This window comes from Chaetodon trifascialis, chromosome 15 (genome assembly GCF_039877785.1).
Source record: "Chaetodon trifascialis isolate fChaTrf1 chromosome 15, fChaTrf1.hap1, whole genome shotgun sequence".
Classification (NCBI taxonomy): Eukaryota; Metazoa; Chordata; class Actinopteri; order Chaetodontiformes; family Chaetodontidae; genus Chaetodon; species Chaetodon trifascialis.
Window position 1 is genome coordinate 18,085,940 of NC_092070.1, and position 16,147 is coordinate 18,102,086.

The 16,147-nt window shown below is 41.4% G+C and overlaps 2 protein-coding genes across 3 annotated transcripts; both read left to right on the forward strand.

Annotated features, from left to right (window-relative positions):
• Positions 1-180: 180 nt before the first annotated feature.
• On the forward strand, positions 181-8,956 carry atp13a1 (ATPase 13A1). The gene is made up of 25 exons (XM_070981643.1): positions 181-698; positions 1,702-1,791; positions 2,072-2,335; positions 2,510-2,665; positions 2,795-2,864; positions 2,957-3,063; positions 3,194-3,323; positions 3,453-3,508; positions 3,636-3,762; positions 3,959-4,096; positions 4,228-4,348; positions 4,489-4,646; positions 4,799-4,974; positions 5,053-5,163; positions 5,277-5,402; positions 5,489-5,597; positions 5,782-5,975; positions 6,399-6,495; positions 6,580-6,764; positions 7,011-7,125; positions 7,229-7,425; positions 7,577-7,719; positions 7,850-7,961; positions 8,047-8,190; positions 8,287-8,956. Exons 1-25 carry the CDS (start codon positions 345-347, stop codon positions 8,395-8,397), a joined length of 3,591 nt encoding a protein of 1,196 aa, XP_070837744.1. The 5' UTR covers positions 181-344; the 3' UTR covers positions 8,398-8,956.
• A 1,539-nt stretch (positions 8,957-10,495) lies between these two features.
• On the forward strand, positions 10,496-14,634 carry LOC139343763 (kinetochore-associated protein DSN1 homolog). Of its 2 annotated transcripts, none has more exons than XM_070981551.1 (11): positions 10,496-10,553; positions 10,829-10,865; positions 11,088-11,256; positions 11,416-11,489; positions 11,754-11,826; positions 11,950-12,037; positions 12,149-12,199; positions 12,351-12,422; positions 12,529-12,676; positions 13,278-13,365; positions 13,472-14,634. In XM_070981551.1, exons 1-11 carry the CDS (start codon positions 10,519-10,521, stop codon positions 13,552-13,554), a joined length of 918 nt encoding a protein of 305 aa, XP_070837652.1. In that variant the 5' UTR covers positions 10,496-10,518; the 3' UTR covers positions 13,555-14,634. The 2 variants fall into 2 exon arrangements, with proteins under 2 accessions (XP_070837652.1, XP_070837651.1); XM_070981550.1 differs by having other exon boundaries at positions 10,508-10,553; positions 10,980-11,256; positions 13,472-14,633.
• Positions 14,635-16,147: the final 1,513 nt, after the last annotated feature.

Below are 16,147 nucleotides of genomic sequence, written 5' to 3' on the forward strand. Positions count from 1 at the left end.
GCTGCTTAATCGCGTTAATTGAAAGATGAAACAAATTAAGTCAGTATTTTGTCGAGAAAACATGTTTATTTACATGCTACGTGAAGTTCAAACTAAGAAGCATAATTTGACCGTGTGGAAAACAATAAATGTTTGATTTTTTCAGTTCAATCGTGTCCTGAAAACATTACGTGTCTTTACGTGTTTACGTATGCGGAAGTCACAGTCAGAGTACGAGCGATTCAGTAAACGGGCTCTGAAGGCTGGACTGAGTACCGCTCCTTGGACGGAATCGTATTTTTTACCGCCTGCAACACGACGGGGTGGTGGATGATAGAGGGGGCCTGAGGAGTGAGTACAGTACAATGAACGACGCCGAGAAAAAAGGGAGTATGGCTGCAGACGGGATACGGGAACCGGGTGAGCTGCAAATGGCCCCCTCTGTGAACCACAACCAGCATGACAGTGGCACCGGCGACGAGCTGGTGAGCTCGGTGACGCTGTACAGGCGAAGGCCCCGGCTACTACACGGCACTGTCCTCCCGTTTCTGGCTTTTCTCTACCCAGGCTGGCTTTACGTGTGGTTAGGAGTCTACGGTGCCTCCGAGTATCCGGAGGCAGGCCTCCTGGCGTTAGCCGCTATCGGGATCGCGCACGTCCTCACAGCGCTCTCCGGTTATTGGTCCGTGCACGCGCACTGTTGGCTCACTTGTTCCAAGGTAAACATGGGTAACAATAATAATGCGATAGCCCATTGACATCCCGAGGAAACCCACTGTTTTCTGCCATGCTTTGTACATGGGTTAATCTGAATCCAGGAGCAGGTACAAAATAAATGTCTTGCTCAAAGGCACTCTAGCAGGGCAGGTGTTTGACTTGAACCCTGATTAATGGTTCCATGGATGATCTCTGTAGTCACTGCAACACCCCAATGATCAAACTGTCATTACAAAATTGAATCAGCATGCTGTGACATTTCTCTGATAAAGGGGCACTTACAGTCCTCATTGCCACATTTTTATCTTCCTGTTAAAGTTTGACAAATTCTCTGGAACTTGTAGACAATCTGTCAGTGATTACTTTATTTAAAATATGTTCTTTCCTCAATCCTATAAACACAGAAAGATTATTGTGTTTTCTTTTAGCCAAGCAGAGTGTAAACACCTGTGTGACTTTCGATTACATTACACTTCCTTCAAGCAAGAAAAAATATAAATATTTTGTTGATGGATACTTTCTCTGTGGCTGTCTGTTTAGGGATGGAAAATTGCCTGTTCAACGTCTGCCACTCCAGATTCCACAAAGTCATTTTAAAGGAAACATTTCTCGTAGTGGTGGCTTTGTACTTCCAAATTAAAAGACAAAATTGTGTTTCATGACACTATTACATACGAGACCACAAAATTGTTGCAGTGATCAATGATAATTGATAATTGACATGTTGCTCAGCATTTCTGTGTTGTATAAGACAGTTGTATAAGAGAGTCTAGATCCTCCTAAAACATAACAGATTTGTATCAGCAATGTAATTAGGTACAATAATATTCATTGTAATTAAATGTAAAAGGATATTTTAATATTGTGCCTGAACTTCACATTGATAGGGCATGTCTCATTTGAGAGGGACAAACCTCCAGAGGACACAACTATAACAAATATATATATATATAAAGTGACTTTCCACAGTGTGTGACTTTGTCTCTTGTTCTTTTGTACACACAGGAACAAGACCCAAACAAGGCTATGCTGGCAAAGGTCATACCTACCCCCAACAATGGTTTTGCTGAGCTTGTGGCACTACAGAGGGACCAGGTCAGTTGACATATTAACTCTCAGGGTGCTCCATGTTGTCTTAATTGGAAGCATGCCCCACAGTCTCACGCTCTGCAAAGTTCGGGTTTTGACACACGTCATTTGATCTTGCCAGATGTTTGAAATCCACGTCAGCTTGGTCACTCCTGTCTAGTGATTGATTGGTGTGGCTTTGATGCAGGCAAACTGTAATTAATTTCTATTCACATTTGTGATTGGACATGTCTAATAACACAATACCAATCCAATTTAAATTTCTGTCTCTTGTTTTGACCAACAGGATGAGAATGGGGAGGGGATTCTGTCTTTTGAGTTTCAAAAGATCCGCTACGTATTTGACCACAAAGAGAAGAAACGTTTCCTTCCCATAGCATTTCCCATAAGCCACCCACTGGGCTACTTTCAGTCCTGGCGTGGCTACCAAGAGGAAACTGAGCTCAGAGCCGCAGAAAAGCACTACGGCACGAATCGTGCTGAGATGGTGGTGCCGGACTTCCTGGAGCTCTTCAAAGAGAGGGCCACAGCTCCTTTTTTTGTTTTCCAGGTGTGTGTGTATGTGTGAGGGAGAATGTTTCTTTGTAATTTGACTGTTTTTGTTGTAAAAATGTACTTTAGATTTCTTAACTTTCGTTGAAGTGCTTTAAATGTGATGTTGTTGACCTTTTAATACCTTCTGTCTGTATCCATGTGAAGTTATCTACTATCTGCCATCTGTCAGGTGTTCTGTGTGGGGCTGTGGTGTCTGGACGAATACTGGTACTACAGTGTTTTTACACTGTTCATGCTGGTGGCTTTCGAGGCCTCCCTAGTCCAGCAGCAAATGAGGAATATGTCTGAGATCCGCCGTATGGGAAACAAGCCCTACATGATCCAGGTAGGCTTGATCAAATTAAAAATTTAGTACATTCAGTTTTAAAATTATCACAATATGTCTCAAAATTAATTATCTACAGTATATTTCCCATATACTTAAAGCATCCCAAATGTATATCTTTTATGTCAGGTGTATCGCAACAGAAAGTGGAGACCTATTTCGAGTGATGAGCTTGTCCCTGGTGACATCGTCTCAATAGGTAAATATCCTGTCACCGTCTTTATGACTTCTCACCACAAACATCATACTGACTTTGTTGAGTGTGTTGAAAATGTTTGCCCTGCTTCACAGGACGTTCTCCCCAGGACAACTTGGTACCATGTGATGTGCTGCTACTCAGGGGCCGTTGCATTGTGGATGAGGCCATGCTGACTGGAGAATCTGTGCCCCAGATGAAGGTTAGACACAAACTGATATAGACATGATAACACTATACAGAGCTGAGGGCTTTGTAAACCTCAATTATTCTAAATGGGATGGGATTATTCGGGGGTATTGTATTTACTGCTGACGATATGGGATGTGCAGGAGCCAGTGGAGGACTTGGACCCAGAGCGAATCCTGGACCTTCAGACAGACTCTCGACTCCATGTCATCTCTGGAGGGACAAAAGTGGTTCAACATAGCCCCCCTTTAAAGGCCAGTGCTGGACTCAAACGTAAGTGCAAATTCCTCACTTAATTTGTCACCAACAGCATATACTAGCTGTTGAATCAGTGAATTTGTGAATCTGTCTTTATCATCAAAGAAATTAGCAATCTCATTAATCTTCTTTTTTTATGCACAGCTGTAGATAACGGCTGTGTGGCCTATGTACTGAGAACAGGATTCTACACCTCTCAGGTGAGGAAGCTGCTCAGTATCCTCCCTTTTTACTTGTCATGCATTTTAAGTCTTGTTTTGAGAGCATGACAGTGTAACACATTTCAACTGAAAATTATACTGATGATTTATACAAACTTGCCTGCAGGGTAAACTGTTAAGGACCATCCTCTTTGGTGTGAAAAGAGTGACGGCAAACAACCTGGAGACTTTCATCTTCATCCTCTTCCTCCTTGTGTTTGCCATTGCTGCCGCTCTTTATGTGTGGGTAGAAGGTGAGGTGCACAGAATCAGTTCTTCAAATGAAATTCTTATATTAACACAAAGACATTAACATACTCAAAGTGATAGTTAATAATTCAATTCAATATTCCTTTATTAGTCCCGCAAGGGGAAATTCCAGTTGGAGCTGGAGGAGAAATCATATGAAATATCTAAATGTTATCTTTGTGCTTTGTATTACCCCCTCAGGGACCAAGGATGCCAGCAGGAACCGCTATAAGCTGTTTCTGGAGTGCACGCTAATCCTCACCTCGGTGGTTCCACCAGAACTCCCCATAGAGCTTTCTCTGGCGGTTAACACGTCTCTTATCGCCCTGGCTAAACTTTGTATGTCTATATGTGCTTCCGTCCTGCATGTGTGTTGAATGTATTTTAGGTGATTTGGACAAAGCAGCATTTTAATGCAAAGCTTGCACAGCAGTAGTTCATTTGAGTCTTCTTTTTCTTCCCCTGTCTAGATGTATTCTGTACAGAGCCCTTCAGGATACCATTCGCAGGGAAAGTGGAAGTTTGCTGTTTTGACAAAACGGGAACACTGACCAGTGACAGTCTGGTAGTGCGTGGAGTAGCAGGCCTCAGGTGAACCCTGCCCACCATTCCTAGTGTTTTACTTTAAAAAGCATGATTTGCAAAGCGCAAACACAAAGCATACTGTGCTATGGTTTAGGTTAGTTAATGTTTACAGCATATTTACTGATGCTTTGAATGTTTTATGACAGAGATGGAAAGGAGGTGATGCCTGTCTCTGAGATTCCAGTTGAGACACATCGGGTGGTGGCCACATGTCACTCACTGGTCACTTTGGATGATGGACAGCTGGTTGGAGATCCACTGGAGAAGGCCATGCTGACTGCTGCTGACTGGACCCTCACTAAAGGTACAGCAAAGTGGCCTCCACTGAATGTAGTTTAGGGTACTTGTGGGTGTGTGTGAGAATATGTGTATGGTAATGCTCGTGTGGGGCTACCTTTGCTCTCAGTGGTGCAATGCTTATGTGTGTGTCTCACTGACTCTTGGCTCTTTGACCAGATGAAAAGGTTTTCCCACGAGGCATTAAAACTCAGGGACTTAAGATCCACCAGCGTTTCCACTTTGCCAGCGCTCTGAAGAGGATGTCCGTTCTGGCTTCCTACGAGAAACTGGGCTCCACTGAACTCTGCTTCATCTCTACGGTCAAGGGGGCTCCAGAGACACTCAGAGGAATGGTACATATGGACATCATCCATCCTCAATACAGACATGTTCTGGCCTAATCATGCATACTAATGTGACTGTGATTATAGTTTTCAGAATGTCCGGCAAGTTATGATGAAGTCCACAAGGAAATGTCCCGGGAAGGAGCTAGAGTACTGGCCTTGGGTTACAAAGAAATGGGACACCTCAGTCACCAGCAGGTTGTTACTTAATTTTTCTCAGAACCATCAGAGATTGTCTGATATGTCTGAGTAGTTTTGTCAGGAGAAGTACATTTTTTAGAGACTGAGCTGTATATTTGTGAGTCACATAGGTCCGGGAGATGAGTCGCGATGCTCTGGAGTGTAACTTGCATTTTGCTGGGTTCATGGTTGTGTCCTGCCCCCTCAAGAGTGACAGCAAGGCTGTCATCAGAGAGATCCAAGAAGCATCTCATCATGTAAATAAGCTGACAACACACAATTGTGCACAGGTACTGAAACGGCATGGTTTTAAGATGGATAATTCCTCTCCCTCTGGTTTCAGGTGGTGATGATCACAGGCGATAACCCTCTTACAGCGTGCCATGTAGCAAGAGAGCTCCACTTCATCCAGAAAGACCACACACTTGTGTTGCAGCCAAACCCCAGTCAGAGTAAGACAAGCCATCACTTCATGGAATTCCATGTATTACTCAAACAAGCCAGTGGAGTAATGTTAGTAATAAAGGTTGTAGCTAAAGGGCATAATTAATGTAGTAATCCATTTGCAGCGAGTGTTCTGACCAAGAAGATAAACAAAGTTCAGAATCATGTACTTGATGTCATATTGTTTTACAGGTGAATGGCACTGGGAGTCCATTGATGGCAGTATGCGTGTACCATTGCCCCCTCCTTCTGTTTCCTCATTCGTGCGACAGTTTGACTTGTGTGTAACAGGGGAGGGCCTGGCCAGACTGAGCTGTGACCCCCGGCTACTCCACACACTCTTGCCTCACATACAAGTGTTTGCCCGTGTCAGTCCAAAACAGAAGGTACAAATCAGCAGCTGGCACTTAAAAGTTATGAGCTTTGTACTCTTTGATGAAATGCATGAGCTAAAGCATGTAACACTGCTAAAAACTCAACAATATACTGTGCATAAACAACTTGACATTATGTTGGGTTTGTAAACCACAGCTAAGATGGAGTTAGATTGCAGAATATCAAGAATCTCAGTGTCCGATGTAGTGGTTTTTGTCAAAGAGCAAATACTTCTTTGTTCAATTAAGATAGCGAGATCGGTCGCAGATGAGTTTAGACAGATAGTGGTCTCATGGTTCTACACAATGGCATGACATGCATTTTAACTAGGGGAACCAACTCATTTTGTCTGATTGATAAAAGTATTTAAAGTAGAACTTAAAATGTGTTTTGGAAGGTGAAAGCTATGAAAATGATTTTCTGTTCTGTTTCAGGAATTTGTTATCACAAGCCTTAAGGGGCTGGGTTATGTGACACTGATGTGTGGTGATGGCACAAATGATGTTGGAGCTCTCAAACACGCCCACATAGGTAAGAATTATCAGCCACTAAGACTGAAAGCATGCGTCTCTATGTGTGACCCCCAATACTGTATTAATGATGTTTTTTTCTCAGGTGTTGCTCTGTTAGCTAACGCCCCCGAGCGCATGCCTGAAAAAAAGAAACGGGGGAGAGAAAAGGAGGCAGTCGTGACAGAATCCAGACCCTTACCGCCTGTCAGTTCAGGAGGCAAACTGAGTTCCAGAGCTGCCAGGCAGAGGGTGATGGCTCAGAGAGAAGAGCAGCTTGCAGCACAAAAGGTGTGTGTCTTCCCTTTGGATTCTTAAAAGAATAGTTTAAAATTATTATTCCTTTCTTTTTATGCGCAGCAACTGAAACTCACTTATTTTCACAAACCCACTGATTGCTGCATTTTAACTTTCTCCCCAGCTACCAGTATTAGCAAAGCCATCTATTTATAGCTCAAGAAAGAGAGGAAAAATGCATATCTTTGAAATAATTGTTATAGTGCACTGGTATAAACATCGGGCTTTATTCTGTAACAGGAGAGGATCAGTCAAGTCTTACGGGAACTTGAAGAGGATCAGGTACAAGTAGTGAAACTGGGGGATGCCTCCATTGCTGCTCCTTTCACCTCCAAACTGTCCTCCATACAGTGCAGTGAGTAACACTTGTTTATAAATTCCACTGTTGATGCAGTTGTCAGATCTGGACATGAAGCTGTTGTCTCCTCTGAAACTTGTTGCTTCATCTTTTTCCCCAGTCTGCCATGTAATAAAGCAAGGCCGTTGCACTCTGGTGACAACACTCCAAATGTTTAAGATCCTCGCTCTCAACGCCCTGGTGCTGGCCTACAGCCAGTCAGTACTCTACCTCGAGGGGGTCAAATTCAGCGATTTCCAGGCGACCCTGCAGGGCCTTCTCTTGGCTGGATGCTTCCTCTTCATCTCTAGGTCAAAGGTGAGAATTTGTGTTAGAAAATACAAGCTCAACATGTTTCAGATTGATTGTTCTCCTAACAAGGTAATATGTATCGAATATTTTTTTTCCACCATAACACATTTCTGTTTTTGAAAATTAACAACCTATTTTTTCCCTCCTATGTACACAGCCACTGAAAACGTTGTCTCAAGAGCGGCCCTTACCAAACATCTTCAATCTTTACACGGTCTTGACTGTGCTGCTGCAGTTTGCTGTCCACTTCTGTAGCCTGGTGTATCTTTACAAAGAGGCACAAACCAGAAGTCCGCCCAGGTAAATCATAGCAAGACAGAAAGAAAGACAACGAGAGTAAACAGCACTTCTGCTACAAATTAATTATTACATTAATAGCATTGCATTAATACATTATAATAACATTTCACTTGTCCTTTCTCTTTGGCAGAGAGGAGCAGTTTGTGGACCTATATAAAGAATTTGAACCCAGTCTAATTAACAGCACTGTGTATATAATGTCTATGGCCATGCAGATGGCCACCTTTGCCATTAACTACAAGGTAATTCTTAATGCCATTAGTATGTGTTATCTCTGTATTCTTTGTAGTATAATAGACTCACAGCATTGCTTGTTGTGTCCAATAGGGTCACCCCTTCATGGAGTCTCTCAGCGAGAATCGGCCACTACTATGGAGTATTGCTCTGTCAGGTTTAGCGATTGTAGGACTTCTTACTGGTTCATCACCAGAATTCAACGAACAGTTTGCTCTTGTAGATATTCCAACTGAGGTAAGCTATATTATTTTACCATGCATTATTATGTAACAGCCTTGTAATAATGATGAATGTCACCGGGTAACCTGCTTCCTGTTTATTTCCTTGCAGTTCAAGTTAATCATTGCCCAAGTTTTGGTGGTGGACTTCGTTGTTGCTCTGCTGGTGGACCGTGTCCTGCAGTTCCTGCTGGGCAAAGGAACTCTCAGGCTGCCTTCTTGAACTCAGTGCCAACAGTGACCGCTGCCCTTACCAACCAAACTGTAAAGGGAGAGAAGACTTTGGAGGAGGAAGAGAATTAAAGCTGTTGTGACATACACAAGACAGCTGAGACAGTCATGGCGTGCAGTACTGTACACTCCGTGCATCCCTTCCTTCGTCCTGCTCTGCCCCTCCTTAACCATCCGTGTTTCCGTATTTTCCACAACTCTGTTTCATTTCTCTTTCTTTCTTTCTTTCTTTCTTTCTTTCTTTCTTTCTTTCTTTCTTTCTTTCTTTCTTTCTTTCTTTCTTTCTTTCTTCATAACTCTTGACTTTTTTTCTACATCTCCCTCTCTTTTTCTTGATCTGTCCCTCCCCGCTGCTACACAAGGCCATGAAGACAGCAGTATTGAGTGGAGTGCGAGACTGTGTGCCAGCCAGAGTGAAACATACAGGCACACAAAAGGGCCATTCTCCAAGAGAATTGCAAAAGTGTTTTTGATTTTTTTGATTCCTCTCCTTGATTTTGTAAAAAGTGAAAAACATCTCTAACAGACTTATAAAGACTTACAGATACAAACTATGAAGTCTGTCAAGTGTTTTGTCAAGTACAAGTACTGGTGTCTGCACATGGAAAGGATGAGCATGTCCAGCTGGTCATGAAGTATCCTGTTCCCAGAAATAGGTAAGTAAAGAATGATCACGGTATGACAATATAGGTCAAACTGTACAAAGAAAGACATACATCTAATGAAACCTTTTATCTCATGGGAGACATGACACTGGCCAAATCAAACATGCCACCTCATTAAGCATCAGGTGATTGAATAAACGACTGGAAGCTTGTGAACTTTGTTTACTTACAGTACTGACCACCTTACCAAACTGTTTACTATTTATCTTTAATGTGAACCTACATAAACCTTTGATATGCAACATATACATCATATATAATGAATCAACTAAAGCAGCTTAAAACTGGCCATCCCCCAAAAATCTAGATAGTAAACCAGTTTGTTGCATAGTGAATTAAATACTGTATCAAGCATTCAAGAACTATGGAGCCGTTAAGAGGCCTTGAAATCCAAAATAAATAATTCCATCTTCCTCTCAGTGATATAATCCCACAAATCGTATCAATGGACTAAAAATATATCTACATACAGCTGAGAATACACAGTCATGAGCCTGTCAAAGTAGTTTTCGGAGAAATTGGCTCTAGGCTCTCATCAGCAACTGTTGGGAATGCTGTTTTCAGCTTAATCAATAAAAAGAGGCAGTCTTTTTGGATCAACCAGAAGAATTCACTTTTTTCTTCCTTTTTTCCTTTTTTTTTTTTTCTCCCAAAAGGAAATATAAAAGGGAACACCACTTAAACCTAATCAGTTTAATGTCTATCTTCTCTTGTTTCCACATGGGTGCTATTAGTTACCATAGGAATTTGCTTAATGGTGATTATGAGCACATTTCAACCAGGGCACAGAATTTGAGTAATCGATGTACAGATTAAGATGCCTCTCAGGGGCCATGCTGGAGCCACAATGTTGGAGATCAGGGGATGTGCAAAGAATAAGCACAACAACTGAAATAAGAACTTACACTCTTGTGCAACCATTCTGTATTGTAAAGGACTGAAACTACAACAAATAGCAAGTGGTTGAGAAATGCCCTAACGGAGAACAAAGCCGCAGGTGTTGAACTCTAGGGGCTAAAACACCAGAAAACTCTTCAGATGGACATCAGAAATCCACAGAGGATCAGGGTCAGAGCTGCCCCTCTGAACTAGTAGGTCAGTGCTTGCTCTTAAGTGGATCCCGGAGGGTTTCAGGACAAAGCCACCAAGGCTACCTCTCTACAGACACATCCGTCATTGCAGCCTGCATTTGATTCCCTGAAGTACTCAATTACATCACTGTTTTTGAAATATTTTCCTAATCACTTTGCTTCCCTGCGTTCATTTTTCTAAGCATTGCTGCAATGCAAGGAAAACTTCTCATTAACAGCTGCTTAATACAGACATTCTTTGCCGTGATCCCAGTCCCGTCTGTTGCAATCGCACTACATTTCCCATGGTGCTTAGGTCAGTAAAGGGGGTTCGGTTTTTTCGTCGCGCGCTAGGAAGAACACCATTTGAAACAAAAAATGGCGGAAAAGCATTTCGAAGCTGGACAAGATGGGTATGTATCCTGTTTTAAACCGTTGCGACAACGAATTTTTCATTAAAAGTTTGCGTTTTATTGAGAAAATACAGTTAATTATTTTTCAGGGAACACTAAATTGTTATCTCCGCGTGGGTTTTGTCCAAATGAAATTATTGTTATGGTCTGCGGTGCTTAACAGTTGCAGTAAGTTAATGTTAGCGTTAACATGACATGTCAGCGAAACACCGTATTTTGGATTTAGAGTATTTCACTGTACGTTTATCTTCAGCTTGCAAATTCTTTTCTTGCAGTTTCAGGAGTGTCGTCGTTCCTGATGCCCAGAATGAGGTAACATTAATGGATTTAAGATCGCTAACGTTAACTAACAGCACCTCATGTAGCTAATCCTGTAAATTATCATGCTGTTTTGCTCTTTGTTCAATCTCTGTAAATTATAACAAGGTGAACTCCATGAAACAGACATTGAAAAGATGCTCCTCCACAAGCCCCACCACAGCTCCCCCCCCAAAATCTCCCCGTACCGACTTCTTTTCACCCACCACCACACAGACGCCAGATGCAGGGGAAGACCGTCCAGAGACAGGCCAACAAGATACGCAGGCAGAAAACACGGAGGGACCTTCGAGTCCTACTGTCAGCCCCACTCCACGGAGGAAATCCTGGAGGAGAGCCACCATAACCCGACGCTCTCTCCCTGCCCTTCCCAACCCATATCAAGGTGAGATGCCTGGCTTTGTTAAATGTCTGTAGCCAGGAGCAGATGGGCAGTGCCTTGGCCACCACTCCCGGCTCACAAACCAAAGAATGTACCCTTCAATGTCACAAGTAAAAAATTTTCAAAATCATATGTACATTCCTGTTTATGTGTTTACTGTAGATTTGTGCAGGGGCATAAGTGCATCCTTACCACAGCAAGAGAGACTCGAGAAACTGATGGAGGCTTCAATGAGGGTAAGTGTGGTTGGGACAGAAGTATAATATTAAAAAATTGTTACAAACTTAATTGAAAATGTGATATTATGCTTTTATTTTTACATACTTTCACTATATAAAAAGATGTCCTAGTGAAGTGCTCACAGGGATAATTCTTTAACTATTACAAGTAGACTGTAGGGTCTGGGTTGCATTGGTCAGAGGGGAGTATAAACTTGATTTTAATTAGTCAAAGCTATAATTGCTAATAGATCTCTGTTTCTGCGTCTGCTTTGATTCTAGCTGGCAATAGAAAGAACCCAAAGTTTGCTGCCAACAGTGCCAAACACCTCACTTGAGTCTTTTCAAAAACAAGGTTAGTGCTTTCACTGCTTCATGTGGTTCATATTTCATGGAGGTCTTTATTTTAACTGAATGGCTGTCATCGAAATGTTAAAATTAAGTCATTTATTTGTGTTTTGTGTGTTTCTTGGTGCAGTTGAGCACATACAGAAAGAATGGGTTCATTTAGCCAAAAGCACACGCAGTGAGCCACGGGGTCATCAGCTCCCTGGTAGTGCAGACAGGTATCGTAGACATTTTTCTTTATTCAGTGCTCTGCATGTATTGATTTTGTTTTGTTAACCAAGTGACACTTCGTTGTAAATTATGACTCTGTTATTTGCTTTCATTTATAGTGATCCTGCAGCGCAAGGAGCTATGGAAAAAGTCCAGAAAGCCATCAACAGGCATGTTGTTTTTAATATTGCTGCAGTATACACATAGTATCCATACAAACCATACATTCAGACTTAAAAAAACAAACAAAAAATAAAACAGTGTGATCTGCCACACTATCTGTGTTCTTTTTTTTTTTAATCAGCCTGTGTTGTGTTTTAGGCTCCGAGCTGAAAGTGAAACTTGGGAGGCACTGTTGAACAAACACAGGATTAAAGCAGAGGAATTGGAAAGGTGAGCATGTGTAGTGTAACTGAGAAATACTCTAGCAATGTTATGTTAGAGTAAGTCAATATGGTTTTTTCAATTGTGCGTCAATAATGTGTCCTATGTGTTGCAGGAAAGTGGAGCAGGGCCAGGAGAGAGGCATATCATTGGACTCGGCATATGTGGCCCAGTCCTCTCAGCACCATTTCATACAGAGCAAGCCCGACTACCACGCTCTCCTCTGCAGACAACAGCCCATGCTTCACACTATGACAATGATTGTATGTTGGAAATTCTAACAAACATATCAACAGTAGAAATTATTGACTATTTTAGCAAAAGCTGAAATCTGCAAGCTATTTAAGGACTATATTGTTCTTTTACACCATCTGTATTGTGGCGTATGTTAATGTACTAAAATTGGCGTGGAAAAAAATGGAGGAAGCAGTACTTGGCTGTGAGATTGATGGAACACAAAGCAAATGCCACTGATTTATGGGCAGATTAAATGCTGTGTGTTACTTGTTCAGGGAGAATTCATTACCTTACCTTACCGGAATCAAAATGTTATGACAGTTGTAAGATTGTTGCTCATGTTGCCAGCACGCTGAATGAAATGTAGATCAAACCACACTCACACCGCCCTGATAAAGCAGAGTATCAGAATTTTTTAGTGATTATACCCTTAATTAATCATATCTGGATATGTGCAAAGTATTTATTGCCATAGAAAAAGGCACATACAGTACATAAGGGCTTTTAGTAGTCTGACCACATCTCAAATATGAAGGCATCTGACCTGTAGAAAAACATCTGTGCTGAAAGCGTTTTTTGTTCAGCTGTATCATGTTATGTAACCAGTTATTCCTTTTTTATGTATAGATGGACACTCAGTGTAAGATGGTTCGAGAGCTTCTGTCCATCAAGGAGCAGTCACAGTTATTGGTGAAGGAGACCAGTGGCCGATTGGGTAAGGATTTTATTTGTGTTTCATCGTTTACAAGTTTGGAGTAGTTCTATGAAATCAGCATTGATGTGGAAATTTAACATTTAATCTGCTTACTTTTTCCTACCAGCAACAAAGGCAGGATTCCAGGATCTTTCACCTGACCTCATCAAGAACCTCATGGCAGCACCTTTATCCTCTGCAACTACATAGTCATTTTGGCAGGAGGCAAGAACAAGCAATCATTTCATGGACCATGGCTCTGTATAACCTGTATATAAGCTCATATAATTTCTGGTAATCTCCCTGTTCTGTGACTGCTTGGTCCTTGTTGTCTCATCTTATAACAAAGTTAGCTCTATTTTTATGTTTCCTGTGTCAAAACTTTCCATCAGCAGCAGGACTGTAAATAGAGCTAGCTGAGGTAATCCATGTGTTTGACCAGGAGGTGGCAGTAGCTGGCTGTACAAAATTATGTCAAGAGTCTTAAATGGTAACAGTGGATTTTTCTGTTGAGCCTTCATGAAGTGCGTTCTCACCTGCAAAACCTGAAACTGTTAGGACTTGACTGCCGGCTGTTAGAAATAAAGGAGCAGAAAAATATTTCGGAAAAAAACAAAATGAATGTCCTTCCAAACAATATTATTGGTCATTCCTCATAAATAAACACTGAGAAAGAAATTCCCCACCTCTGGGAACTAATAACCTGTCTAAAGTGATCTGTTGTCTTGAAATATTAAAATGTAACAGCTGTATCATCTTCATAAAATAGACTAAATTTGAAATCATGGGACGTAGTGGCATTTTTAAGTGGTTTCAGTACTATGTTATAAATATCTGCAAAAGTGATGGAGCAAGGAATGCATTTGCATTTGTCATTAAACCCTGAAGATAAAAATAAAGATTAAAAGATAAAAATGTGAATATGGAAGGCTTCTGCTCTGTGGTTTCCTTACAGTCTGGTGCATGTACAGCCCTTTTTAAATGCTCATCCTCAGTCACATTTACTAGCTTTTTGGTGCGGCATCTATTTCACTTCATCAGTGTCCCCTGACCATTCAGGAGGAGGCCCCTCCCCCACACTGACTCACCCCCATCTCTTCATTTGGCTGGGTCACTGATGCAGAACGAAGCTTTGACATTGTACCAGTCAGTCAAAGCTTTGTTAGCTATCATTCTTATCTCTTGGACCCATTCATTCATTAATGTTCATATTTAATTTGTTTCTCTGATGATTACAGCAAGGCGACAGTCCTCTTACCCCACTGCCAACAATAAATAAGAGTGAATGACTTTCTGTTCTCTGATGTTATGATGTCCAACATGCACTATGGTGAATGTTCCTTTTGATGTATTCAAGGGAGTGACTGGAGAGCACAGGGACAAGCAAAGAAGACAAGCGGGGTTGTGACCGTGAGAGTTGTGAGTAAGGGAGGATGGTGCACAGCAGGAGAGATCGATTCTTATTTAGATGAAAATGAGCCTTGATGCTTGTGGGGTGAGAGGAGGGCAGCTTTAGCATCCAAATGAATAGAAGTTTCATAGAAATGATCCTTAACTGAATCACTCACAATAAAAACAAAGAAGTTTAAGAAGCCACTGACAGTCATTTTACTTTCAAGGAAGGTCTCTCTTGGACACTGACTTTGGGATTAAATGGTAATCCCTGCAAATGCTCACTTAAGAAATGTAAACTGTTTCTTTTAACAACCTCAATGACAACAGTTAATAGCATGTTAGAAGTTATTCTTTAAGTGTTTGATATGGATGCAGTACATATTTGGATAAAGGTGCCTTGGGTGTAACCAGGCACTGGGGGTTCCTCTTTGTAGACGATTATTAGAAAGAACAGGAGGGTTATTTTTAATGTTAGAAATGAATATTTTGTCTTTCTACTTAACCTGATGGTTATGAGATTGGAAGTTGTGGTGGGTATATCTTTTTATAAAGGGTTAAAATCCACTGCTTGGTATAATGACCAAGAAACGTGAATTGTGACTTTGTATATGCACATGCAAAGAGCAATTACTGTTTAGGTTCACTGTATTCTCTGTTCTTGATGTCTCTAACTTTAGATTGATTAGCTACAGATTGCAGTAGATGGATGTGTGGAGAGTCAGCATAAACCATTGCCAGTTTGGTCCTACTCTCTCATGCACACCCATCATCTCTTCTCAGTACAGCAAGGCTGGCTGCAACTCTCCTCCACATCCATTCAGCCAGCCATTCATCTTGGAAAGCTGTCTCTCTGATCTGAGTGATAAACTACAGCAGAATTGCCCAGTTTGCAAAAAACAAGTACACTTGTTTTCAATCTGTGCTGTCAACATTTTCATACTGAAAACTGATGGGATGTTTCATTCATCCGGGTTTAGGACAGAATGATGTTCTTAGGTTGGACTGTTTTACTTTGATATTGAATGTTGCTCTTGCAGTTGCCACAATTTGCCCACACAGATAGAAATCGGTCAATGGAGTATTAGGCACAACTTATGAAATTACGCTTGCCCAAAGAAACCCAGTCTTTTTCAACAGTAATTCTTTTCTATGCAACACACTTACTCATGTGTAGGGACAGGCAGTGGAGGCTTTTTTGATTCATACATCTTGCTCAATCTAATCTTTAAAGTATATTTGCAATTACGGAGGCCCTAACACCATAGTTATTATTACACAATGTTTTCTAATATCCATAGCTGTGTGAAGGGCTTGTTATAAACTCAAATAGCATCACAGTCCTTTAAATTCAAAACAAAAACATTCAAAGTTTAGCCTCGAAATGCATTCTGTTTGGTGGGTGATCTCA